The sequence below is a fragment of the Dermochelys coriacea genome, chromosome 4 (assembly GCF_009764565.3).
Source record: "Dermochelys coriacea isolate rDerCor1 chromosome 4, rDerCor1.pri.v4, whole genome shotgun sequence".
Lineage (NCBI taxonomy): Eukaryota > Metazoa > Chordata > Testudines > Dermochelyidae > Dermochelys > Dermochelys coriacea.
In genome coordinates this window covers 119,663,694-119,690,641 of record NC_050071.1, presented here as the reverse complement: position 1 = coordinate 119,690,641, position 26,948 = coordinate 119,663,694, and the positions used below count along the sequence as shown (strand labels likewise).

The following is a 26,948-nucleotide window of genomic DNA, read 5'->3' as shown; positions in this document are numbered from 1 at the left end:
TCCCTGCAGAGAAGATGAGAGAACAAACCACATTTGACATATGGCATAATAAACTTTAACGGGAAGGCACTCAGATACTACGGTAGTGAGCATGGTATAAGAACCTATACAGAATGTGATAATATGGTTACTCAGTTTAGGCAAACATGATGGCTCAATGTTTTTTGGGGGGGAAAGAAGAGGAGGGGCTCTGCAGCCCCTGCAAATGCCCTTCAACTTACCTACATTGACTTCATTTCCATCTCCTATCATATCTCCATTTTACTAGCTGTTTGTTGAGCTGTTAAAAAGATATTGCCTATGCCACTTTTTACCTCTCAGTCCAGTCTTGTTATAGAAACTTAAACTCTCCTTTTAGTAGTTGACTGGTCAGGCAATATAGAATGTAATTAGTTCTTTTAGTACCTTTCCATATTATTCAATCCCTTCAGCCCCTACTTATCGCAATAATTTTTGTTGTTTTCCACTGACTTCCCTCCCATCATCTTTCAGACATTGAGGCGTCCAGAACTGTACATCATATTCTATGTACAATTTTATCAGTGCGAGATAGTTTAAAAAGAAAAAAGCTTTTATCTTCCTAGTACCGTGACAAGATGTTCTTGCACATGTAGCCCAAAAGAGGCATTTGCTTTTCTTGTCTCATATTTCCTTGCAAGTTCACATTCAGTTTGTGGCCCACTTTCAGCCATAGTGTTTCTCACCAATACTATTCACAAGAATTTCTTTCCCACTGAACACCTATAACTTGGATTATTTATCCCCAGTGAATACTTGCATTTTTCCAAGTTGAATCTCTTTAGTTCCTTTCCACATTTATTACCCCATTAGTTCACTCCTTTCTATTTCTTTTTGTCCTCCCAATGTATTATGAATGTAGTTAAAGTGCCATTCCACCTCTTCTTATAGATCATTAATAAAGATGTTGAATAAAATAACATTTAAGAACAATCCCAGTAGCGCCTCATCAAGCTAATCTACCAGAATCTCGTGACTGGACAAGCTCTATCTCAACAAGGAAGTTTGCAGGTACAGGGTAAAACTGACTGGAGGATATTACAGAAGAACAGAACACTGCTGGAAGGCACTGGCAATAATGACTTCTTTTTAAATACTCATACCTTATGACCACAGTATTGGAATGACCAGACAGGTGAAGACAGCAAAAGATAACATTTGTACTTTGCTATATTGAGCCAACCGTGACAGCAATATAAAAATTGAGGTATTGAATCAGAGAAGCTTCCACCTCCATAGGATGCATTGATCTAGTACCTGAAGTGCATCCATTACCAAGCAAAAGCATGGCTTCAAGCAGAGTTTCAAATCTTCGTCTTGAAAGCAGATGGCTACACAAGTATTCTTCTCTCCCACCAGGCCTAATTATGATCAGTCTTGTTCCGTGTGTGTGTGTGCAGAGTTATCGTTGTAAAAGAGGTGTGGCTAAAGAAAAACAAACCACCCACTGAATGCAGAGAGTACACTCTGCATGGCACTGGATCCTCCAACTGTGTCAGTGCCAACCACTGTTACATTAAATTAACTCAATATTATATAGGTCTAAGTCTGATGCAAAAGAAATCAATAATGCTGTTCTCAGAAAATAACTGGTGTAATATAAATAATTCTATGGATATGTACAATGTACATAATGCAGGAGTCTCAAGAAACAGTTGTGATAAAGAGCAAGGAACAACCAGGATTACTCTTTAAAAGATGATGAAAATGTACATAGTTCTCCAAAGAGGACTAAAATCAGACAAGTGCATGTTAAACATCAGAAAGAGCATGTGCTTTGGAAAACACTACATAGCAGTTTCACCCCAAGCAAGTTGTAAAATGTATACAATATGCCTCATTATTTTTCTACTTCATATATTTCTAAAACACCATGGGATCTAGGTACATAGTCTCAATTTAAAAGGGAGAATTCTCTCCATACTTCATTCATTTTGCTGCTTTGTAAGTGGGATTGTTCTTATTTGTTTCTGGGAGAAGACATTGATGGCTATTCTGTGGTCAATGTTATTTCAGGAAGACTTCTGCAAACCAGGCAAGTCTTCCGTTGTGCCCTAAAGTGAAAAGCCAGAGGCCATGTCTGTACAAGAAAAGTGACAGCGGATTAGCTAAATCGATTTAAATTAATCTAATTAAACAGGTCTCTCTCGTTTGTATGGCGTCTGCAGAGCAACAATTAAACTGGTGCAAAACTCCTAACACACACCTACTTAAATGAGTTTAATCCTTGCTTAAATCCCAGCTTCTGTCAGTACATTACCAAATGAAGCTAAATTAATTTAAGCAAGGGTTAAATCAGTTTAAATGCATGCATCTATATTAGAAGTTGGATAGTTGAGAGTCTGTATCCGAGAATGTTAGGCTGCCAAAAGTTTCACTTGAGACTCTGTCAGTCTTATCACTCCTGTTGATTGGGGCTGATGAGGTGGGTGACAGAGAAAGAGACACTTGGATACAGACTGGCTCCAGTCGATTGTGGGCTTCATCTGCTAGAAACAGGCTCTTGATGAAGATCCACTATTGGATAGGGAGCCAGCAGAAAATGTAGAAAACTGGGGTGATGTCCTCATGTCTGTCTAAATATCCCAGTAAGTAGGCTGTTGTCAGGCCATCTGAAATGTTTGTATGGCCACACACAGTCTAGATACTTTTACAGCCCTCATCTCTGTAGTACCTGAACATCCTGGAGTACAATGTAGTAGAGAACACCCTGAAGGAGTGTAGTGGAAAGATGGTGCATATGTGGATCAGAATGGGTAGTTTGCAGTAGTTAAGGAAGGGCACATTTTCCAACTGAGGTGAAATTGGAAAATGGCACTTCTGGGCCACTGCTTTTTGGTATCAAGGAGCAAGAAAAAAGTCTCAAAGGAACCACAGACTGTGCCCCTTCTTGACAAATAGAGTAAATACGTCTTCAATGGGTGATGGAGTCAGACCTGCAGGTCCTTTAACTACAACTCAATTCCTACCTCTGTTTTACAGACCGAGTTTGAGATAGCTGCTTTTCATCCAGTGCTTATCTTATCTCATAAGTAATGTTACTGACATATATATATATATATATATATATATATATATATATATGGGGTCCCAAAAGGTATCCTCTTGTTCCAAGGAGATGACTTTGTATAAGTGAAAACTCCAATATGATAGCATAGTAATGTTCTAATTCAGGTGCTCAGTGCCAAAACCCAGCTTGACCTAGCTGAATTCAGTTGCTCACAGTGGTTCTTGTAGTATTGTTGCCCCATGATATCTGGTAATTGGCGTTATTGTGGTGGACTAGAAGAAGCTGCATCTGTATTAAATATAGATGGTAAAACTGAGGAGCGAAAAATTGCCTAGATCAGCGTTTGTCAAATGTGCAGTAAAGGCCTCCTGGGCGGTGTTGGAGGAGGGTGGGGGGCAGTGAAGCAGCAGTTGGGCCCTGCCCCCCTCTGGAGCCCGAATTGGCAGAGGAGCAGGCAGCCAATGTGAGTTCCCCACCTTCCCGGGGATAGTGGGGCTCGGGCTTCCGGCTTCAGCCCTGGGGTGGTGGACAGCAGGCTCCGGCGATGGGGCTTGGGGCTCCAACTATGTGGCAATGGGCACTGTCCCTGGGCTCACCACTCCCTCCATCACTGCTGGCCCCCTCTGCCTCTTCTCTGGCCCTGGGCTTTGGCTGCGCAGCAGCAGGCTCCATCTCCGGCCACGCGGCTCTGGCTCTGGCCATGGGACCCCAGGATTTGGCTGTGGGCTTCAGGCTTTGGCTGAAGGCTCTGGCCCCAGGTTTGTATCTCTCCATCACCCCTGACCCCCGCTATGTCCTCTGGCTCTGAGCTTTGGTTGTGTGGCAGCGGGCTTTGTCCCCTGGGGTTCAGCTGCGGGGCCCCAGGATCCGGCCATGGGGGTTCGGGCTCTGACCCTAGGCTCATGACCCTCTGTCTGTCACCCCTGGCCCGCACTGCATCCTCCATCTCAGGTTCCAGCCGCAGGACCCAGGATCCGGCCATGGGGCTCTGGGCACTGGTCCTTGGCTCGTCGCCCCCCCCCCCCATCGCCCCTGGCCACTGCTATGTCCTCTGGCCCTGGTCCTGGGTTTTGGGCTCCAGCCTGGCCCCTGGGTTTCAGCCCCGGGCTCACTTCAACACCCCTCCCATCGCTGCTGGCCCCCACTGCCTCCTCCAGCTCCTGTTCCATCACCCCTGGTCCCTGCTGCCTCCCCACCCACTCATTTCCCAATCCAGGGCTTAATTTGTCCCCCAGTTTGCCAGGACTGAGTAAATCTGCTGTGAAAAGTGATATCTGTATGTTTGTTAATATCACTTTTCACTGCCTCCCAGCTAGCCAGCAAGCCTGCTTCTGTGAAAAATGATATTAATAAACATACAAATATCACTTTTCATAATAGCAGACTTACTAGCTAGCAAGTCCAAAAAAAAAAAACCCAAAAGAAACAACATCAAAGGACAAAGAACATGCAAAGCACCTTATTTTTGTTTATATTCTGTTTAAGTCCAGTAAAGAACAGAGACAACTGTACACTATTTTTATTATTGACTTTGCAAAAAAAATAAAAAAACCCCAACCCCCTGTATAAATAAATTACAATGATTTGGACATGTATATATGCATATTTATTTATTTTTCCTAATGTTAATTAAGTATTTTAGGAAAAACTGTCAGAGTGGCCACCAGCAAGAGTTGGTGGCCACATTCTGAGGCGGTGGTGGGCAACCTGTGACCCATCAGGTCAAGCTGCTGGCAGGACATCAGACAGTTTGTTTACATTTGCACTGCCGCCCACAGCTCCCAGTAGCCACTATTCGCCATTCCCGTGTTGCTTCCTGCAGCTCCCATTGGCCAGGAACGGCGAATGGCGGCCACTGGAGCTCCAGGCGGCTGTGCAAATGTAAACTAATAATCTGGTGGCCGGCCAGCAGATTACCCTGGTGGGCCACAGGTTGCCCACCACTGCTCTGAGGCCACCAAAAAACTGGTTGTGAGAACCCTTCGCCTAGATCAAATCAGAGCTTTTGCCACTTTCTTGTACCAGAATGTGTCAGTGTATTAAAGTGTAGAAAAGTACACTTATTCTTAATTCTGGCAGTGTAATTTCTGGGGCGGTACACAAAACTCAGTGGGGTCCAAAAGGATTCCAATGCTGAATCCAAGTTTTGTGGCATTTCTGCTCTGGGGCATGTCAGAGTCAGTCTGGAGTTTTAAGGTGCAGCAGGCAGGCTAAAGATGCTTTGTATATAGCGAGTGGAATTTGGACAATTGGGGCCAACAACTGCCTGGATCCAGGAGGAACCAAGTTATGGAGTGTTGCTGCATTACAAAATGCATTGATTAGAAATGTGCTTGAGCAACAGGAGCACCTACGTTTGTTCTCTATTTAAGTAAAGGAAGTTGGGTAGTGAGGGCCAAAAACTGGCTGCATCCAGCAGGGTCTATGTGTCAGACCTGGGATTTTGAAGCATTATTGTGGTTGGGTGCAGATTTTCTTGTGCTGCCAGCTCGATCCAGTAGAATCCAGGTGTCAGCTGTGGGGTTGCAATGCTGTTGCACCAGAATGTGTAATGCTCCAGATACTGATACAGCAGAAGCATTTACATGTATTCTCTAAAAGAAAAGCAGTACTTGTGGCACCTTAGAGACTAACAAATTTATTAGAGCATAAGCTTTCTATGCTCTAATAAATTTGTTAGTCTCTAAGGCGCCACAAGTACTGCTTTTCTTTTTGCGAATACAGACTAACACGGCTGCTACTCTGAAACATGTATTCTCTGTGTACCCATTACAATTTGGAGAGTTAGAGGCCCAAAGCAGGCTTGATTCAGGAGGTGACAGACCCGGTTGCTGTTGTGCATCAGGCACTGGTTTGGGGGGTTTTTTTTTTAGAGTCGGAAGAGTGGCCTGACAGTTTGTTGTACTCCAGTTTGGGAGGCGGAGGCCATGGCTGGCAGGATCAGGTAGGATCCAGAGTATTTACCCAAACCCACTCAATCCGCCCGAAGCCAAAACCTTCTCCTGCAAAGGATCCCATCCAGCAACGCGTACCTTGTTTTGCAGAAGAGGCCCGATCACATAGAAACACAGCAGGAGCGCGGCGCCGACGCCCAAGGCGACCCCCAGCAGCACAGCGGGAGCCAGCAAGCCGGGAACCAGCTGCAAGGATTCCACCCAGAACTGCAGCCCGACCTCCCCTCGGCAGGGCCCAGGCAGCGCCTCGCCAGCCGCAGAGGCCATGAGCGAGCCCGCACAGAGAGCTCGGGGCGGGGGGGGGGGGACCAACTCCGCTTGGGACGGGGGAGGGGCCCCGGGCTAGGACCCAGCGCAGCGCAGCGCCGCGAGCTCGGCTGCTGGGCAGCTCCCGTTTGGCGAGCCCAGGGCATCCCGGCTCCCAGCCCTCTCCCTGCGGGCCGAGGTTCGCGGCTGGGGACCAGGGACTCCAGCAGGGCCTGGGGGAAGGGGAATCTCCGCTCGGGACCCACCCACCCGCCCGCCAACCCCTCCCCGGGCCGGGGGGAGAGCGATCGCGGCTGAAGTCGATTGCGCCAGATCTGTGGCTCGGCAGCTCGGCCTGGTTTGGAGCCGGACTCCCTGGAAAGAAACTTTCTCCAGGCCCGTGACTTGGCCGCGGCAGCCGCGCTCCACTGGGGGGGCTCCTGCGCCTGCGGCGGCTGCTTCCCCCCCCCCCCCAGCGCCTGTCTCATGCGAGCAGCGGCTGCAGGGGGGCTCCGCTCCCCGCCGCTGGCTCTGCTGGCGGCTGGCTGCGTTGTGCGAGTGCTGCTGCTGCTGCTGCTCCCAGCCCGGGCCTCCCCGGCGGCAGACGCCCCTCGCCTCGGGCCGCATCCTCCCCATTGCAAAGACTTCGCCGGGCGGCAGCGTCGGCCCGCGAGCCGCCCGGTGCACGGAGATCCCCCTGCTCTCGGGGCCGGGCACGAGCTCTCGGTGGCCCTTGCCGCTGGCTCGCGGTTTCCTTCCCCCGGGGAGTCACCCCGCGGCCGGGCTCCCCGCCTCCCGAGCGGCGGATGGTGCCGCCCGACGGCAGCCCAGGTAAGAGGACGCTTCGCCGAGGCGTGTGAGCTGCTGCCTGGGGAGAAGCCCAGGGCTGCGGGTGATCTGACACCGCTTTGCCTTCCCAGCGCACCCGTGGCCGCGGCGAATCTAACCTCACCCTACCTAGGACAGAGGCGTTGAGTCCCATTTTGTCAAATGAGGAAGCTGAACTGTAGAGACGTGAAAGGTCCAAATGTTCAAAGGCGTCCGCTAACCTTGGGTGCCCGACGTTAGCCTACTTCAGATCTGATTTTCAGAGATCCTGAGCACTTGGCATTTCTAAAAATGAGGCCCTTGGTGTTGGGGCACCATTTCAGATTTGGGGGCAGGGGTAGTGCTTAATTTGTCATGGAAGAGGCGCCAAGGCCCAAGCAATTTAGTACTGGGACTCAAGCAATTTTTTAATTTTCATAACCGATGCAGCAAGCCCAGAGGTGCCGGGGCAATGAACTGCCAAGCCTATAGGTGCCGGTGCCCTGGCAAGCCCTGGCACAAATTAAGGGGGTGGGGCAATTTGAACCATGATTCCAGGGACTACATAGGCACTTGAAAACTCTAGGGCTTTCTTTTTTTAAGAAAAAAAAAAACACATAACATAGAAATTAGCTGACAGGATCAGTGTATCTAATTTCTATGCAAAAGATGAAAAAAATATATACATACAGCAATTAAAGCCAGATGTTAAATTTATATGTAAATTTAGAACAATCGAAAAATAAATACAGCAAGATAATCCCAAACCTTGAGGTATCCGCTTTGAAGCCTTAACACAGATATCAGCAACATAGTTTGTACACTATCGTTAGTAGACAGAAATAAAAGTCAATAAAATCTGCTTATGCCTGCAACTGTTGTTTTCTAAATGTCTTATGTTCCAAATTGTGAAGAGGAGAATGAGACAGGTAATTTGTTCCAGGAATGTTTAAAGGTAAATTATTGAAAACAAACACACACTCCAGATAGGAGCTAAAACAATCGATAATGCTATGGTCTCATCTTGGCAAAATCCAGGTGTTCTGAAGCTTCATATTGACAGGCTAAAATTACCAAGTCTCTTACATGCCCATCTCCCATTGTGGATCTTAAGTAGTCCTTAACTCTCTTGAGCACAGAGAATTACCTCTCTTTTGATGCTGTAGAAACTGGAAGGCTCAACACAATAATCTACAGTAGATAGCAAAGACTGGTAACCTCTTGGTAAGTCATTGAGAACGTTCCAGAATTCAGAAATTGAAGTCAGATTGTTGGTGCAATGTGCTTCTTGGCAACTTTGATTCTGCATCCAGATCGCCAAAATTGGTGCCTGTCATCCATAGTGATCTGAAGTTATTTTCAGTTTCTCATAACCAAGAAAATTTTCATTCTTTGGGACACAAGCAATTACTGCAAAAAGCGAACTGGAGTTGGAGGTGAATCGTCTATCAAGCTCAGCAAGAATTGTGTCCAGAATAGGATAGTAGAGATCAGATTTTATAGGTTCTTGAGTGCTCTTGGGAATATCATGTGTTGATGAATGACCCAGTGTACTATAAACAAAAACCAAGGCCAGCTTGGAGGTATTTTGTTAGGTCTTCTTGCCATTTTTGTATTGCTGTGCTCAGCAGTTGCAATTGTCAGACCTGGAATATCAATTTCAAGTTCTTTGGCAATGATTTCAGCTTCATCACACATCTCCTTCCATTTGCTTTCAGATGTTCTCATTTATTGAAGAGCAGCAACATTGCTTGCTACTAATTCCATGGCACTTGATAGATTCAAGTTTTCATTTTGCAGTTCTTCTGAAGCCCTGTGCAAAATCTTGAATATTCTTTCCAAACCAAGAGCCTCAACAGAAAGGATCTCTTTATCTTTGCCATCAAGCCCTTTGCAATACTAACTGATGGTTCATCAGCTCTCTGAACTGAAATGGCTTCCAGTTTTTCCACTACAGTGCCAATCATGCATGCATTTTCCAGAGGGAGTCACACTGAGTTTCATATAATCTACCTAGTTCAGATACCTTCTGGCCTAGGTCCTGCTGTGCCTTAACAAACAGTTCCCAATACTTGTAATTACTGCTAAAGAAGATGTACAGTGCATGAGCAAATGTAAAGACTCTCTGACACTGGGTGATGCTGGAACATGTGTTTGCAATGACAAGATTAAGCCTGTGAGGACAGCATTTCCCATAAAAGGCATGTGTAATCCTTTCCTGAATTTGAGCTTGTACGTCTTTTAAATGCCCACTCAGCACAGAAGCTCCATCGTAGCACTGGGCAAAAATGTAATTAATATCGAGCTTCAAATGCTGTAGTTTTTCAATAATCGTTTTTGAGACAGATTCAGCATTTAGATTTTCCACGTGGAAGCAGCCTCCCGGAGCTCTTTTCTGAATGGTTCCTTTTTCCACAGAAGCGTAAAAGGAGACACAGCTGTTCTTTTTTTGGTGCACCTTTAGCTTCATCAACAAGGACAGAAAAATACTTGGTGTGTCGTCTTTTACCATTGGCACTTAGGTTGTGTCTACGGAGGAAAAGCTGTGTACAGGTTAGCTGTGAGGTAGCTTGAATCCAGCTAGCCCAGGTAGTGATAGCAGTGAAGGCAATACAGCCAGGCTTCAGGCTGGGTAGTGCAAGTCTGGTATGGACTTTTGGTGCATGCTTGGCTGACTAGTCCATTCTGAAGCCTGTGCTATGCTCTCTTCACTTCTTTTGTTACCCATGCTAGCTGGATTCAAGTTGAACAGACAAGCCCATGCACAGCTTTTGCTGTGTAGACATGTCTTTAAATCTGATGATAATAGAGGCTGGTAGCACCTTGTCTGCATCAGGACTCCCAGCTACAATGTTGGTAGCTCCGGTGGGGAACTTCTTCTACAGTCCCTTCCTATGGACATGAATTTCCTAGTGCAGACAAGGCCATTGTCAGACTTAGTATCTGTGCATCAGTTTATTCTTCTGGAAAGTAGGATAGTATTACCTAAATCAAGAGTCACCTCAACCCATCCTCTGTGAGGTTGTCAGATTTTAATTTGTGTGCACTCTTCCATTTGCTCTGATAATGGGGGCGGGGTAAATAGTCATGAGAGCTGAATTTCTATTCTGTATGCAGAGATGTGAGTAAGTTTTATTTAAGTCTTCATGTTTCCTATTTTGATTTATTCTTATAATTTAGATCTTCAATACATTAGCCTCCACTCCAAATCTAACCACTCAGCCCTGACTAAACTGTCATTTGCTGGGGGGGGTGGATGGGACAGGGCGGGAATCAATGATTACATATAAGGAAATCACATACCACAAGGGTGCTGGAATTAGGGGTACTGGGGGTGCGGCAGCACCCTTTGACTTGAAGTGGTTTCCATCATATACCAGGTTTACAGTTTTATTCAATGGCTTTTAGCACCCCCACTATACTAATTATTCCAATGCCACTGCATACCAGTAAATCATTTTCTAAGTCACTAAAACACAGATCTCTGTTTTAATTTCAGTTCACTGACTTTCATAAACTCATTTTTGGAGTTAATATTTTTATTGTACACTGAAACTGTGGATTACATTTGTAACCACACAGATCACTTTAAGTCACATTTGACAACTGGCGTTATACAAAAGACATTTTACAGAAGTATAGACATCTTTACCAGGAGCTAGGTATCTACTGTAAATCTCCAGTGAGACCACAGAACAATGACGTACTGGTTAGAATGTATTTAAAAATGAACCTTTGTTTTTAATTAATTTTAGTTCATCTTAGTTTATCTCCTTTTAACTCACGTTTACAGATTAATATAATACTTTGTAATTTTACGTTTACTTCATGTTTAAATATTTTATTTACTATTTAATATTTAAATGTTGCTTTCCCATAGCTGCTTGTCCTCTCACTCCAGATTAAATTTGATCAATTAACAAGGGAGATTTTTAAATTCCCTGCCCTTGCTTAACCCTTAAAGGCAAATTGAGTTCTTTTTGTTTCTTTCATCTTCATCAATAATGCATTGAATAATTCTGTTGATGTATGAGACCGGACAGAATACAGCTTGCTTTTCTTGACTGATATTGGTTCCTGCACCACTGAGAGTAAAAACATGTTTGTATCCATAAAATAAACAGATTTGATGTGAAATAGAGAAAGTATGTATTTAATTGTGGTGATGTTTTTTTACAGAGCTGCTTTTCTGACCACAACTGGACTTAAAGAAAATCCCACGTTTATTTTGGGCAGGCTGGACATACAAGATATGTCAAAGAACAATCTTCTTATCCATCTTCTAAATCATCAGCTAGAAGAGTGTGCGGTCTAGAGGGTAGAGTAGCAGAATGGGGATCAGGGTTGAGATACATTTCTGGCTCTAATACTAACGTGTTCTGCCGTCTTGTATCAAGTCACTTAAGGGACACTGGTTAGGTTTAAAATGTTGATGTTCCTGCCGCACAGATCTCAAATCTAATCTTTATAATTCAATATGGCAGGCAGGCAAGTATTATTCTGGTACAAATTTCCTTAATGTAGACAGGGCTTAAGACTGTCAAAAGAGTTTCCGACAAAGCCAGTCTATAATACACAAATCTTGGAGGTTTTTATACTTACGTGGAAGCTACTATCAGTGCTAGGGCAAAGGCATAAGAACGCAGACCCCAGGTCTAGTGCACTATTCACTAGTCACTGCCACTTCTCATAATCTTATGCGTTTTGAGTACAGAAATCAGAATTTGTACTTTAGTGTAAAGCACATCTCCAATTTGAGACAGATTAAACTGTATTCGAAATGTACTTTGTAAAGAAGGTCCTGGGTTTATAGTCACTCTTCTTTTGTGTTAACTGTAGGTTGTTACAGATAAGCTGCGGATTCAAAAAAAGAGAGACTGCTTCGGTATGACAGGTATGTATTCATTTTAACTGCCCTTCCAATTGTTCTAAACCTCGAAGTGCTGGAGAATCCTGGGAGCCAGATGCTTTTAAAAAGTTTGTTTTTATAATAACATTTGCCATATCATAAAACACGATGCATCTCTGTTTCTCAGTCGCTATAGCTATGTCTGCACTTCACAGTAATCCCGGGCCTGTGAGATCCAGGCTTGTGGACTTGGTCGTTCCAAGCCCATGCTGAAGCATCCACGCTGCATTTTAAACCAGGGCTTACAGTTCCTGGACCTGGGTCTCACAACTGTGCTTATGTGTCCACACTGCACTAGGCGGACCTGACTTGGGTTTGCGGTTTGAGCTGCGTTCATACTGCAAACTGACAGGGCTTGGACCTGAGTCACAACAGGACTTGGGGTCTGACCCACCCAACCAGCAGGGTCTAGAACCCAGGTCCTGAGTGCTTGCTGATCTGAGTCAGACTGATTTGTTTGTGGATAGAAGGGGGGCTTGAGCTCAAAGCTGAGTCAGAGCTTGGTCTTAGGATATGTATATACTGCAATAAAAGACCTGTGGCTGGCCCTAGTCAGCTGACTCAGGCGTGTGGGGCTCAGCCTGTGGGGCTATAAAACTGCAGTATTGGTGTTCGGGCTCAGGCTGGTGCCTGGGCTCTGAGACCCCACAAGGGGGAATGTCTCAGAGTCTGGGCTGGAGTCTGAGCCCAAACACCAACACTGACATTTTATAGCCCCACAGCCTGAGCCCGGTGAGCCCAAGTCAGCTGACCTGGGCACTGTGACTCGTTGCCTTGGGTTTTGTATTGCAGTGTAGACATAACTGGAATTTCACAGATTTCCTCCAGACATATAGTGTCTGAAAAATATTTTAATGGAAGCTTCATTTGCTTCAGACAATTTCCGCTGTAATAAAATCAGCTTACAGTTTCAATATCTGTGCTCTATTGAAGTCTGAAAGAGGCTGTGTGCCCCAGTCAGCTACCAAGCTGTGGTCAGGAGATCAGTAGTGGTTCTGGGGTAGAGCTGGGTGCGGATATCAGTGAGTCAGGGTCAGCCAGTGGGTTACAGACAACAGGCAAATAGTAGAGTCAAGGACAAACCAAGGTCAGAAGCAGATTCTAGGGTCCACAGCCAGGCAAAGTCTGGAGAGGAAGCAAGCTGGCAGTCTGTGTCATTGCTCATACAGCTCCCCACAGTGGCTTCCTGATTTATATACCAGCATAATATAATCAGTGGGCTGTGGAAGGGCTGCCACTCAAGCCCTGCTGGGTGATTCTTTCTGTAGTGCTTGTCCTCATAGGGTCCTCCAGCAGAAACTCTGTCTTTGCCTCTTCTAGGTGATTCCTGAGTTTCTCCTGAACGAGATGGATCTGTTTGATTCACTTGGTGGCTGGTGGTAGCACCAGGGAGGCTGGCGGTAGTGCTGGGTAAAAACAGGGCTGGAACTCATAATTAGCAAAGAAGAGGCTCCGACCCGTGGAGTGTAACACTGACAGACACTGGTTGGCAGTTGGGCGGGATTGAACCTGGGACTTCTGAAGTTTAGTGTATGAGTCTCTATTGCATGAGCTAAAAATCACATGCCTCTTAGCTAAGGTTGTATCAGACTCATTAATCTCTAGATAGTCTCAGTGCTGCTAGAGGGGGATAGAGCGCCACATCAAGCAGGCATGGCTTACATATTTCTCCTAGCTGAGGAAGCGCGTCCCAAGGTTCAGAGACTTCCCAGTTGATATCCCGGATGAGCCCTTGCTTGTAATGCCGATAGAGCCCAGGCGTTGGGATCAAATCTAGGACCTTGGAAGTTTAGAGTATGAGCCGCTACTGCATGAGCTAAAACCACATGGCTCTTAGTTAAGGCTGTAGCAGATTCATTAATCTCTAGATGATCTACGTGCAGCTAGAGAGGGACAGAGTGCCACATCAGGCAGGCATGGCTTACAGTTATCTTAATGACAACTTACAAAATGCCTCAAGTACTGTTCCAATACTTGGTTCACCCTTTCGGTTCATCCATCTGTTTCTGGTGGTAGATGGTGGAGGTGGAGATGTGGACATTGAGTAATCTGAACACTTTGTGCCGGAAGCGGGAGGTAAACGTGGGCCTTGTCTAAAACTATGTGGTCTGGAAGTCCATGGAGATGGACCGGGAGTTGGGCTGTTGTCTCGACACAGGTGGTTGCAGGAGATAAGCCATTTTAGTCAGATGGTCTATGGCTGTTAAGAATATTGTGTGACCATCAGATGCTGGGAGTTCCACAAGTCTAGGCTGATGGTGGACAAAGGCCTAGCTGGGGTCTCCAGGTGTACTAAGGTTCCGAGAGGTCTGGTCCAGGACATCTTGGTACATTCACAGCACTCATAGGAGTCTATGTAAGCTTGGGCTTTGGCCAGCATGCAGGGCCACCATAAAAAAGGGCAACCATGCGGGAGGTGTAGGGCAGCCAAAGTGACCCACCAATGGATCACCGTGGCACCGCTGTAGCACCTCCTGTCAAGGCACCCCAGGGGAACATTTATGAGTTCATCAAAATATGTCATCCCATCCCGCACGGAACTGTGCATTTTAGCTCCTAATAGCATAGACTGTATTACTTGGGCAAGCGAATCTTCTTTTGAGGCAGATCAGATAAGGGAGAGCCCATCTTGCTGAATTGTGGAGGAACAGGGACTCAGAAGTAGGTCCTCCTTTTCCCGGTAGTGTTCCCCTTTTTGTGATAGTCAGTTTTCTTGATTATCAGACAGATAGTGTCAGTTTTCCCATTTCAATTTCCCGAGTAGCCGGTAATTGTAAACTTGAATCAAAAGAAGAACAGGTCTCACCTTAGTTGCCTCTGGGGTTCAAAGCTCAGGTCTTGTAGAGGTAATGGAGGTACTTATGGGCAGTAAATACCTGTACTGCATGCTGAGCTCCCTCAAGGTGATGTTGCTATTCTTCTAATGCAGTTTTGATTGGGAGCAGCTTCTTGCCCATATTTCATAGGTCATCTCTGCGGGGATGATTTTTTTGAGAGTAGAATGCACAGGTCTGAAGAACTGACTGGGGTCTGAGTCACTGAGAGAGTCCACCCTGAGGGCCACATTGGATGCATCTGCTTTCACTATAAATGGGTGAGTTGGGTCAGGGTGTGCCAGAATCGGGGCAGTGGTGAAGGCAGTCCTGAGCTGGTTGAAAGCAAGCTGGGCTTCAGGCAGTCAAGTGAATCAAATGGCTTTATGAAGGAGGCAAGTCAGGGGGCTCTTTGTTCACAGTCCTTGGCGATGAATCGCCTATTCAAATTTGCAAAGCCTAGGAGGCACTGAAGTTCTCAATGGGTCTGGGGTGCTGTCCAGTTATGGATGACTTCCACCTACTGCATATCTATCTGAATGCCCCATGTAACCTAAATATTCAGTGGTGGTCTGGTTGAAGGTGCACTTCTCTAGTTTGGCGTAGAAACTAAGCTTTCATAGTCTCTCCAGGACAGACTGACATTATGGCAGTACTGCTCAGGGCTTCTCAGAAAACACCAATATATCATCAAGGTAGGTGATTATGTAGTGATCCAGGATGTCCCTGAACATTGTTTATGAAATGTTGAAATGTTGTGAGGGCATTGGTTAAACCAAACAGCATTACTAAATATTCAGAGTGCCCATATCAGGTCTGAAAAGTTGTCTTTGAAAAGGTGCTGGCAGTCAGGCAATTCCAGGATGCGGTGTGGGGGGTACCGATTTGAATAGTCACCTGAGTCAATGCATGAAGATCTATGCAGAGGCATAGTGGCCCATCCTTTTTTCAAACAAAGAGGACTAGTGCCCCTCCTACGGAAGTGGATCTCTGAATGAAGTCCATTGTGAGATTGTGCTGCTATACACGTGTCATGCATCCAGCTCTGGTTTAGACATAGTGTCTATCCATCCACAGGGCACCTTGTCCTGGGTTATAGGTCTATTGGACAGGTGTAGTCCCTGTGTGGGGATAATGAATCTGCATTTTTGTTTTCAAACACATCCAGGTAGTCTCAGTACTTGTCGAGGAGGCTGAGCTTCTGGTCTGGGGCTGCTCTCTTCTGGTTACCCCGCACAGTCCAGGGTCTTGCTTGTTAGGGTCTTATCCAATCCTGGGACCCTGGATGCGACCACTGGGGTTGGTTGATTTGTTGGAGGCAAGCTATCTGGCAATATTCGGAAGAGACTCTAATGCTCCTCCGCCACCAGGAGATCCATGGAGAATGCAGCTCCAATCAAGGAATGCCAAGAATTATTGGAAAGAATGGAGAGCAGATCACATCAGAACATACTATTTCTTGATGCCCTTCCATTTCAACCTCTAAGGGGACTGTCTCTTAGGTCACCAGTCCTGATGATAGGGATAACCCATCAATTACGTCCACCAGGTCCGGTGTGGATTTTGGCAGGAGAGGGATCTGACAGGTTTGGGCTGTCTTGACACGTATAAAGTCAGCAGCAGCCCTGGAGTCTGTCATCGCTAGTTGCAGGGGAGTCTCCTGCGCTTGCTCCAAGACCTGCAACTGCAGTGGCAATTGGAAATGTGGAGAGAGCCCACGGTTCCTGAATTGGGTTCTACAGAGCATGGAAGTCTGGTGATGCCCAGGTTGTACCCCCACTACTGGACCTGGGCTGGTCTACTTCCCCGAGCTCTTTCAAGATAGACAAGAGGAAAGGGTGTGTCCTGGCTCCCCACAGTGAAAACAGGTTCAGTTACTGTGAACATTCCTTCTCCTCCAGGGTCAGGCATGACCCGGGTGACCCAAGTTGACTTGCATGGATTCAGGACTTGGTTCTACAGGTTTGGTGTAGAGGGCGGGCATAGCAGTAGTAACATAAGCTTTTGCTGAAAAGCACCCTCTTTTTTTCCTACCTCCTACCCTCTGGTTTAATCTGACTTTGAAACCAGAAAAGCTAATGGCAACACTGGAAATTGAAGTGCAGTAAGTTACTACCTTTGTCTGTTCATTGGTGTGTGTAATTGAAGGGACTTTAAATTGGCTCTTGTGAGGGCTGCTTTTGAGGACACAGAATAACTCCAAGGGGGGGGGGAAACAAATATAGTAAACAAATGCATTTTTGAAAAACAAAAATAAGACCAGGTAACTGAAAGATTTGTTGATGTTAGGACTCATTAGGAAAAACAGATTCCAAATTTGCAGCTTTGGGGGAAGGGCTAACCATTAGAATTACTGTATTTTTTGTTAAAAATGCACATTTTTTTTCTATTGGTAACTGAGCATCAGCACTGAGCTTGGCCCTTTACATCTAACACCTGGCCCATGCCCTGAGGATCTTACAATCTGTTGTAATTCTGACACTGACAACACCAGTATGGTTTGTATGAGTTCGGATGTGGTGCAGAAGTTTATGATTGTCAAAGAGTGGACTTCCAGGGTTCTGCACCCACTGCCTGCCAGACTATAGCTGAACCTCTTAAATTCCAGATTACTGCATTTGTTTTTGTGACTAATAGCTGCCTCCATTTCAGCTTTCTCTTAAAAAGAATGTGTGACCCATTTTACTTCATGTGTGTCATTCATACCCCCTATAATGGCTGGTCCTTAGAGGATAAAGTCTACTACACATGACAGCTACAGAAGTAAATCCTCTTAACACTGGAGTTCCAAGATTCGGTCCCTAATGATGACCAGTAATTGAGATTATTGCAAATGCAAGATCCATTTCTTTGCACATAGATTACCCAAATGGAAGAGACTACTAATGGCTAACAGATTCTTCTCTTACATATCTATCCCCTGAACTCATAGGAAAGGGGGCAGAGAATATGGTCTGTAATTGGACAGCAAAGATTTTTCTTAATAATTCATGTATCTGACACCTAGGTAATATGATATTGTGCATAATATGAATATATGGGATTTAGTGAATCTAACTGTAATCTTGATGGCAAAATATTCAGTGTCACCTTTCACCTGTTGCAATGACTTTATTGTTTTAGTTTTCCAATATTTTTATTTTGCAGTTCAATATAAAGTGCTTCATGAGCACAATAGGGTTCCAACTTTTGCAACTGATAATAAGTTTTGACTTCTGCATATGAAGTCAACAGGTTGCTTCATGGGTATAGAAGTCCATCTGTGTGCTCTCATCTCAGGGTTGGAGTCTATATTGGCATCTCATTTATTATGGTAATCATAATTGTTTAGTTAAATCCTGCTCACCAGGGCTTTGATTTAAGTCACCAAATTCACTTCTAAGGGCTTAGTCCTGAAAGGTGTGAGGAGGTGTGAGGTGCAAACAGAACCTTACAAAAAGTACTACATGCGATTGGGCCATAATTCAGCATAACTAATCCCAACAAAATACAACAGAAAAATATCCTTTATAATATGCAGAAAATATGCTGTTTGTTTCACATTTCTTTGGTTGAAATTTTTTACACACATTTATTTTCTTGTTGAAAAAACCGCATTATTGAAATGAAACTTTTAATAAAAAGTAGTGGACAATATGAAAACCTTCTCCTTCTCACAAAATTTTCCAGAATATTTTTACTGCACTATTTTAATTGAAATTCATATGGAAATTGTTTTCAAAATTATCAAAAATTTTACTGAAACCATGGGTTTTCAGTAAGCAAACATGTTTTTTGTTTAAATGAAAGATTTCAAACGTGAGTTTGATTTAAAAAAAATTCAGTAAAAAGTAGTGAGAACATTTCACAAAAGATGGGACATATCCATTGCAAACCCCGCAAACAGAAATAATTTAGAAATTTTTAATTTAAATTGTCTTCCAATTTATTGATCAACTCCAGTTTGATTAAACTAAGTTTTAGCATGAGTGTACATTCGTAGTAATACTGGACCTTATCCATATCTGGAAGATGTTTAGATAGTACAGTGGTGAGTGTGATATAAGAACTTGTGTTGAATAGACTAACGCTATTAAATTATTTTGGTTTATATTTTCAGAGATATTCGTCATAGGCAAATCTTTTTTCAGCATGTTCTAAGATAATATTGGCATTACTGTTTTTTAGAATTGGGGCCCTTGATTTGATTCTGTTACAATTTAACGGAAACTCATTTGAGAACAAAGCACCAATTAGAAATATTTTAATACAGTCTGAATGTTTAATAGTTTACTAGCAGACTGTCTTTGAAGCACAAGGCTTTTTATATTTAGGTAGCTCATGTTTATAAAACTCTTCAATTATTCATGCTTTTCTGAAATCTTACTGTGGGCTGAAATTATTAATAGTTGGTTTAAGCCTGAAACCCGTTAATTGAGATATAATTTGCTTTAAATCTGAATGACAAAATTCTGCATTTGGAGATACAGTACACATACGAAACCTTTTCTCTGGGCTCCCAGTAAGAATTGTGTGCACATATCTGAGGGCAGAATTTTGTCTGAAGTTTATTATGAATTGTATAGTTTTATTATTTTAGAACGTGATACTGGTTCCAGTGTTGCACACACTTCCCACTGAGAACAGAACCTGCTAATTAAGGTTGTTTCCTTTGGTGTGAGAGGGAGTAAGGTCCAGCAGTTATGGCACTAGACTGGAAATCAGGAAACCTAGTTCTGTTCTTGTGTCTGCTACTGACCTGCTGCCTGATCTTGGGCAAGTCACTTCATCTCTCTGTTCCTGGGTTTTCTTCTTGCCCTGTGCCTGCCTTGTCATGTTCCTTCAGGAAGGGATTGTCTCATACTGCATTTGCCTAGCAAAATAGGGTCCTGTCAAGGTTCCTTCCCCACTCTGAACTCTAGGGTACAGATGTGGGGACCTGCATGAAAACCTCCTAAGCTTACTTTTACCAGCTTAGGTTAAAACTTCCCCAAGGTACAAACTGTTTTACCTTTTGTCCTTGTACTTTATCGCTGCCACCAACAAACGTCTAATAGGTATATAACTGGAAAAGAGCCAGTTTGGAAACGTCTTTCCCCCCAAAATCCTCCCAAACCTTACACCCCCTTTCCTGGAGAAGGTTTGATTAAAAAAATCCTCACCAATTTGCATAGGTGAACACAGACCCAAACCCTTGGATCTTAAGAACAATGAAAAAGCATTCAGATTCTTAAAAAAACAATTTTAATAGAAGAAAAAGTAAAAAGAATCACCTCTGTAAAATCAGGATGGTGAATACCTTACAGAGTAATCAGATTCAAAACATAGAGAATCCCTCTAGGCAAAACCTTAAGTTTTTGTAAAAAGACACAAAAACAGGAATCTACATCCCCTTCAGCACAGCTTATTTTCTCAGCCATTTAAAGAAATCAGAATCTAATGCATATCTAGTTAGATTACTTCATAAGTTCTAAGACTCCATTCCTGTTCTGTCCCCAGCAAAAGCATCACACAGACAGAGAGCCTTTGTTTCTCCCCCACTCCAGCTTTTGAAAGTATCTTGTCTCCTCATTGGTCATTTTGGTCAGGTGCCAGCGAGGTTATCCTAGCTTGTTAACCCCTTGCAGGTGAAAGGGTTTTTCCTCTGGCCAGGAGGGTTTTAAAGGTGTTTACCCTTCCCTTTATATTTATGACAGGCCTCAATCACAGAAATGAAGGGCTAGAAGGGACCTCATGAGGTCATCTAGTCCATCCCCTGTGCTGAGGCAGGGGCAAGTAAACTTAGAACATCCCTAACAGGTATTTATCTAACCTCTTCTTAAAATGGTTGGATCCTCTTTGCTACTGCTAGGCACAGTGGCAAGTTTTTGCCATATGGGATCTAGAGTTCGTGAGACAGATGCTTTAGTTCTAACATAGTGTATTACTTTCACTTTCAGCTGTAGAATTACTGGGAACAGAATTAAAGGGAACAAATGAAGACTATGATCTGCTTTTGACTTCTGCAGCACCAGATATTTACGGGATCCATTCACTGTTTGCCTTGATCCCCTCATGGACAAAGAAGATTTTGTTCAAACGAGAGTCTACCATTAGCCAGCAGCTGGTCAGTAAGAGGTGGCTGATGTTTATATCTGAAAGGGTTGTAGAGAAGTAAGATCAGCAGTAGTCTATCACTGGGAATTTACTGCTTAATTAGTATACAGTTTCTAATTGTGTCTCATATGATTATGTTCACCTTTGGTACCTTCAGCAGTAACATCTTCTAAACGCATGAGTTTCTTATAACCTGAGGTGACAGGTACAGTCAGGTGTATATCATATACATTCTAACTCTCTAAGTAATAAAATGAATTTGTACCATTTGATGAATTTGTTTCTTTATGCATTTTGTCATGGAAGTCTGGTCACAGAATAATGAACATATGTCACTTAGGCTAATAAGTATATGTGGGAGTAGATAGTTTAAACAAATTTGTATAGACAGATAAAAGAAGATTCATTGATGGGATGGCAGAGCTCTTAAATGCCAAGGTTGTGAATTGGTTTAACTTTTTTCTCTTTCTCCATTACATTACACAACTTGTGTTTGTAGTTTTATATTGAGATTGGTCCATATACAACATAGATTTTTGTTTTTTCCCTCCCCAGCTGGAAGATGTGCCAAGAATTTCAGTGTCTTCTGGGTATGGGATAACTCTTCAGAAATGTGCAGTGGTAAGTTTTGAGATACTGCTTTCTCTTATTTGAGGAAGTATTAAGATCCAAATCTTCTGTGAATATTTTTTGTCCAGTTATATAAATAAGAACCCTAATATAACCCAAAGCCAATACACACAAACAAATACTTTTACATTGTATAATAAAGAGAGTAAGTTGTTATACAGTAAATGTAATCTAATACTTCAACATTATCTGTGAGGAATGAGCTTTGAAACAATAGTCAGCAGCATTTACTAACTTTGTACAGAGTACAGAATATTACTGAGCAGTTTAGTCTTTCTATTATTGATGAGTTGATTTTGCCAATGGTATCTTAAATATAGTAACTTATTTCATGGGTTCATGCTCCCTAAAGATCCCGGTATCAGAATTAGCAGGGTGAGAACCACTATTAGAAATATCATTAGTTCTGGAGACTCTAGGAGCCCATGAGGAATGATAGCAGTAACCACTACAGCATCTGCAAATGATCAATCTTCCCTTTATTAAAAACCTTACTACACATATATTCAATGCCACAGCTATAGATACATAAGTGAAGATGGCAAAATATCATAAAATATCCAACATCAGTGTTTTCATACAGGTTGAACCTCTCTAGTCCAGCACTCTCAGGTCCAGCAACATCTGTGTTTTGGCATGATTTTATTTTATGTTTTTTATGCTTTATCTATTTATTTCCTTGTGCCATACAATAAAATTTTGTAACAACACTAACACTTTGTTATGAAGACAGCCAATAAGCCTTGGCTAGGCGGTGTTGCAAGCAGTGTTCCATTTATTCGCCTCACTGAGATAAAAATAAAAAGAGACCCACTCGCCACAATATTGACCTCCTGTGGTACAGCAAATTCTCTGGTTTGGCACCGGTCAGGTCCCGAGGGTGCTGGACTAGAGAGGTTCAACCTGATCTTGCATCCCCAAGGGTACCATCAAGATAGTTACCTGTAAAGCAGTAGTTCTCAACCAGGGGACCCCCCCTGGGGGTTGTGAACAGGTTTCAAGGGGTCTGCCAAAATAAACCAGAGAGCAGGGTCAGTGTTAAACTCACTGGGGCCCAGGACTGAAGCAGAAGCCTGAGCAAATTAGCTTCGCATATCCCTCCCTGCACCACAGTGCCATGGGGCCCTGGGCAATTGCTCTCCTTTCTACCCCGTACTGTAAACCTGGCTTTTAATCTACTGAGAAATAGTTGTTGTGGCACAGGAGGGCCATGGAATTTTTATAGCAAGTGGGAAGGGGGGGCCTCAGAAAGAAAAAGACCCTTCTGTAGAGGGTCTCCTGATGGATTCTTCCTCCCTATTCGTGCTGAGGAGCCCTTTTTATTCTGTGTTACACTCATGCCAGCGAGCAGATCGAGGGACGTGATCGTTCCCCTCTATTCGACACTGGTGAGGCCTCATCTGGAGTACTGTGTCCAGTTTTGGGCCCCACACTACAAGAAGGATGTGGATAAATTGGAAAGAGTACAGCGAAGGGCAACAAAAATGATTAGGGGTCTAGAGCACATGACTTATGAGGAGAGGCTGAGGGAGCTGGGATTGTTTAGTCTGCAGAAGAGAAGAATGAGGGGGGATTTGATAGCTGCTTTCAACTACCTGAAAGGGGGTTTCAAAGAGGATGGCTCTAGACTGTTCTCAATGGTAGCAGATGACAGAACGAGGAGTAATGGTCTCAAGTTGCAATGGGGGAGGTTTAGATTGGATATTAGGAAAAACTTTTTCACTAAGAGGGTGGTGAAACACTGGAATGCGTTACCTAGGGAGGTGGTAGAATCTCCTTCCTTAGAGGTTTTTAAGGTCAGGCTTGACAAAGCCCTGGCTAGGATGATTTAACTGGGACTTGGTCCTGCTTTGAGCAGGGGGTTGGACTAGATGACCTTCTGGGGTCCCTTCCAACCCTGATATTCTATGATTCTATGATTCTATATGCATGAGGGTTCCAATCCCTTTTCCCTTATCTGGAGTTCCACACTCCATAAAATTTGGGGTGCCTCGCTTTTCATAGGCTATCCTCTTAGTTCCCCTTATTTTAATTAGCATTTACATCAATAAGTTCCCATGGTAACCTGCCATCACTGCAGAATTCCCCATGATGTTACAATCGAGCATCTTGCAGAATTGATGGGTACGTAGTGGCATATTTTCCAAAATTCACCTCTTAGCATATATTTTACAGTAACCTTGTAACTTCACTGGTACCTCCTTGGTTACCTGCTCATGCCTATCTTTTAAGGCCTAATGTGTCTAAGATTAAAATCTTACAGGCCTCAGCCTGCTGGCCTTGCATTACAGCCCGACTTTGCTTATAAACCTAATGCGCACTCATAAATGCTTGTCAATCTTACACCTCTACAATACTATCCTACTTATTGCTCTACCTATGCCTACAATTTAAATCTGTTCACCACATTTAATTATACATAAATTAACCACAAAAATAGATAACACCATTAGATGTGTATATAAGGTGATAAGCCACAGCAATACTGTGGAGGAAATCTAGTGTAAACATAGAGTGAAAGAGACATCTGGCAATATTTGGGTCTTTACAATCTCATTTTCCAATTTAAAAAAACTATTTTTTCTCTCCTTCTGCTGTTTGAAAAACTCACACAAATGGAGGGAAACTGAGAGAGATAACAGTGAAAATAACTATACACAAAGACTGCTGTTAGATGCACAAAGGGCCAGATTTTCAAAGATATTTAGGTACCTAAAGATGCAGATAGGCCCCTAGTGGGATTTTTAGAAGTGCACCAGCAGTTTAGATGCCTAACTCCCATTGAGGCATTTAAACTGCTTAGCTGGGTTTGAAAAATGGCTATTTTTCCAGTTCGTTTATTTTAGGCCAGATTTTTAAAAATTTAGTCCAAAATAAACAAACTGGAAAAATAGCTATTTTTTCTTTCAGTTTTACTTGTAACATGAGTAGGTTTACAAAAATGTGTTTAACTGCTTGGGGCAATATTTTCAATTACATTCAGCTATTGCCCATCTCTACTGATGTCAATGAGACCAGAATCAGACCAATGCTGAGCACTTGGGTGAGTCCCAACCTTGTTTTTTAAGAAGATAGTGCCCTTTAAAACAAAAGCACTTTTCTTAATGTGCAAAAACCTGATTCAAATTCTGATTTCAGTGACTTTGGCTCAGGGCCCAAGTGAATAAGATGACCAAATAACGTGAATAAATATATTGTATAAATGTGAATATGTAACATTGAACTGTAAATAGTAGGCAAGAGGCTGGGTATCAAGGGATTTATAAAGACCTTCTTTCAAGAGCAAGATAAGAGCTCTCCCCTGTAGATATTGATTGAAGCAAGAGCATCCCATTGAGGCCAAATGGGGTCTCCCAGCGAAGCAGGAAGCACCCAGGAGCAATTGATGACTAGGTACAAAGGGAGAAAACACAGCCTTCAGTTTCTGTTCCTGATTTTTATCTACCTTGCTCTGTAATGTCTGGTATAACCATTAAGACTCCTTTAAACCCTGGGCTAGTTGGTGTAGAATTGACCAAGTATTTTATACAACCCTAAAAAGTAGCTATCCACCTAAAGTAGGTTTCGTTTGACTACTGCCAAGTCCATATGGCAGGAAGAGTCCATCTTATTTGAAGAAATTTTTAATGTGTTTAGGTGGAATGGATTAACGAATCCACCTAATTTGCTTTTTCGTTTTTACACTGGTCAGATCAGGTTTGAATATTTGTAATTACAGCCAATTCACTCTGCCTGTCCATTGCATGGAGAAAGATAGCGTGTCGTGCTTTAAGTCAAGCTTGGATTCAGCCTTTCAAATGACCCAGCGTAGAAGCCTTGGGAATTTAGCAGCTGGTTTGAAAATATTGACCTGATGAACTGGATGAGATCATATGCACAGAGTGGAAAATAGGAAATGGAGAATACATATGCATTACATTGCAGAGCCTAATTAACTGTAGTGTTATTATCAAAATGGCCATAGATCATAATTAGCAAGACTGAATGTTGATAATTTCAGTTACATGAAGTGATGAGACAAAACCTTCCACTTCAGAAAGCTTTATAGAGCAGATTCACTACTCCTTTATTATAAGAAGATATTGGAGAGAGAGAGTTTTGAAACACTTGCATATTTGATTCTTTCTGCTACTCATAGTACAACCTAGGCAGTCTTGTTAAAAAGGGCCAAGTCTTGCTGCGCAAGATCAAAGCTAGTTTGCTCCAGATGGTAGGATTATCGGGAAATAATCTTTCAATGCTGCCAGTTGTAAATTAAAAAAAAAGTGGTTATATGTGAATTGTCTTCCACCTTTGGATCAAATTCATATTTTATTTCAACTTGCATATCTTGCCCTCTTCTTTGAATCCTAATACATCTGAACAGACATTTTCCTCCTAACACCTGTCTGACCATATGGCAGTCTCTAGTAATTTAAATGGAAAAGTAAGATCTACTTTGTTCCCCCATCTCAGGAATGTTTCTGAGACATTTCTTTTGCAAAACCAGCAAGGAAATGACATACATTTACTCATTCAGGGACATATTCTTTAGTCCCTTCCTCATGTAGATAATGCCACTGAAACCAGGGTGTACAGATGACTCACATGTAATGGGCCTGGCTCCTCCATTTGTATGTTGGGGGTGGGGGGAAAAGGGGCCCAATTTTATCAGTGTGCCCTTTAAACTGTGTCATTCACCAAATTATGAGAACATCAATGTTAGTGCTTTACAGTTGCAATAATCTTATACAGGGCCCTGGTAAATCTTTATAAAAAGATGCAGGGTATAAATGATTCTTTTCCTTTTGTTTTTTTTGGTGAATGACACCGCTTACTGTAACCTGAATTCCCATGTTTTGCACACCAGATATGTGGGAATCATTCCTAAAGTTCTTCCACCCTTTCCCCAACATAAGATTCTGTCTGCAAGGTCCTGATCATTCTCCCTTCCATGATTACTCTCCCCCTCATCCCTTCTGTCCTGACTGTTTCCTTTCCTTTCCACCTTTCCCCCATTGTTGCTTCTTCACCCCAGTCTTCTGTGCGCTAGTCCAGGGACTGATAGCATTTGCTGATTTCCTTTTAGAAACAGAGGACAAAAAACCCAGGAAGCTATAGTTGCTCAAGTGTCTCTGTGAGATGCTGCTTCTGCTTGAGGCCGACAGCATCAGGGTCTGCTGTAGGAACAAGAGCTGCAGGTTGCAAGTGCATGTGAGGACCAGCAGTTTAAGGGAGATTGTGGCCCCTGGGCATCTGTTCCTTATGATAGCTGCAGCTGTAAGAAGTTCTCCTCAGTGAAGGTGAGGTATAAGGGTTTTCCCTCTTCTTTGTTATCTGTTTGAGTGTTTTCTCTAGTGCTTGTCAGTGAAATATCTAAGCTCTCCTATTATTCCCAACTACTCATCTTCAGGCTCTTTCTAATCAGAAGTGAGGAAGGCAGAACTCCAATTTAACTATTATTATAGCATTCAAAAATGTGCAGATGTATCCAAAGACATCATCCC

General features: G+C 43.3%; 2 protein-coding genes across 11 annotated transcripts in view; one reads left to right on the top strand and one right to left on the bottom strand.

Moving 5' to 3' along the window:
• EVC (EvC ciliary complex subunit 1) overlaps positions 1-6,249 on the bottom strand; it is a 79,329-nt gene extending 73,080 nt beyond the window's left edge. For all 6 annotated transcript variants that reach the window (XR_005292569.2, XM_038399541.2, XM_043512458.1 and 3 more), the window contains exon 1: positions 6,061-6,249. Coding sequence is in view for 5 of the 6 variants with exons in the window: in XM_038399541.2 (XP_038255469.1) it covers positions 6,061-6,249 (189 nt within the window). In the remaining variant the exon portion in view is untranslated. The remainder of the gene's footprint in view (positions 1-6,060) is intronic.
• Positions 6,250-6,714: 465 nt separating this feature from the next.
• The window catches only part of EVC2 (EvC ciliary complex subunit 2), a 174,133-nt gene continuing 153,899 nt past the window's right edge, over positions 6,715-26,948 (top strand). For all 5 annotated transcript variants that reach the window (XM_038399537.2, XM_038399536.2, XM_038399535.2 and 2 more), the window contains exons 1-4: positions 6,715-7,059; positions 11,875-11,929; positions 20,676-20,842; positions 21,388-21,453. In XM_038399537.2, coding sequence (XP_038255465.1) covers positions 6,715-7,059; positions 11,875-11,929; positions 20,676-20,842; positions 21,388-21,453 — 633 coding nt within the window. The remainder of the gene's footprint in view (positions 7,060-11,874; positions 11,930-20,675; positions 20,843-21,387; positions 21,454-26,948) is intronic.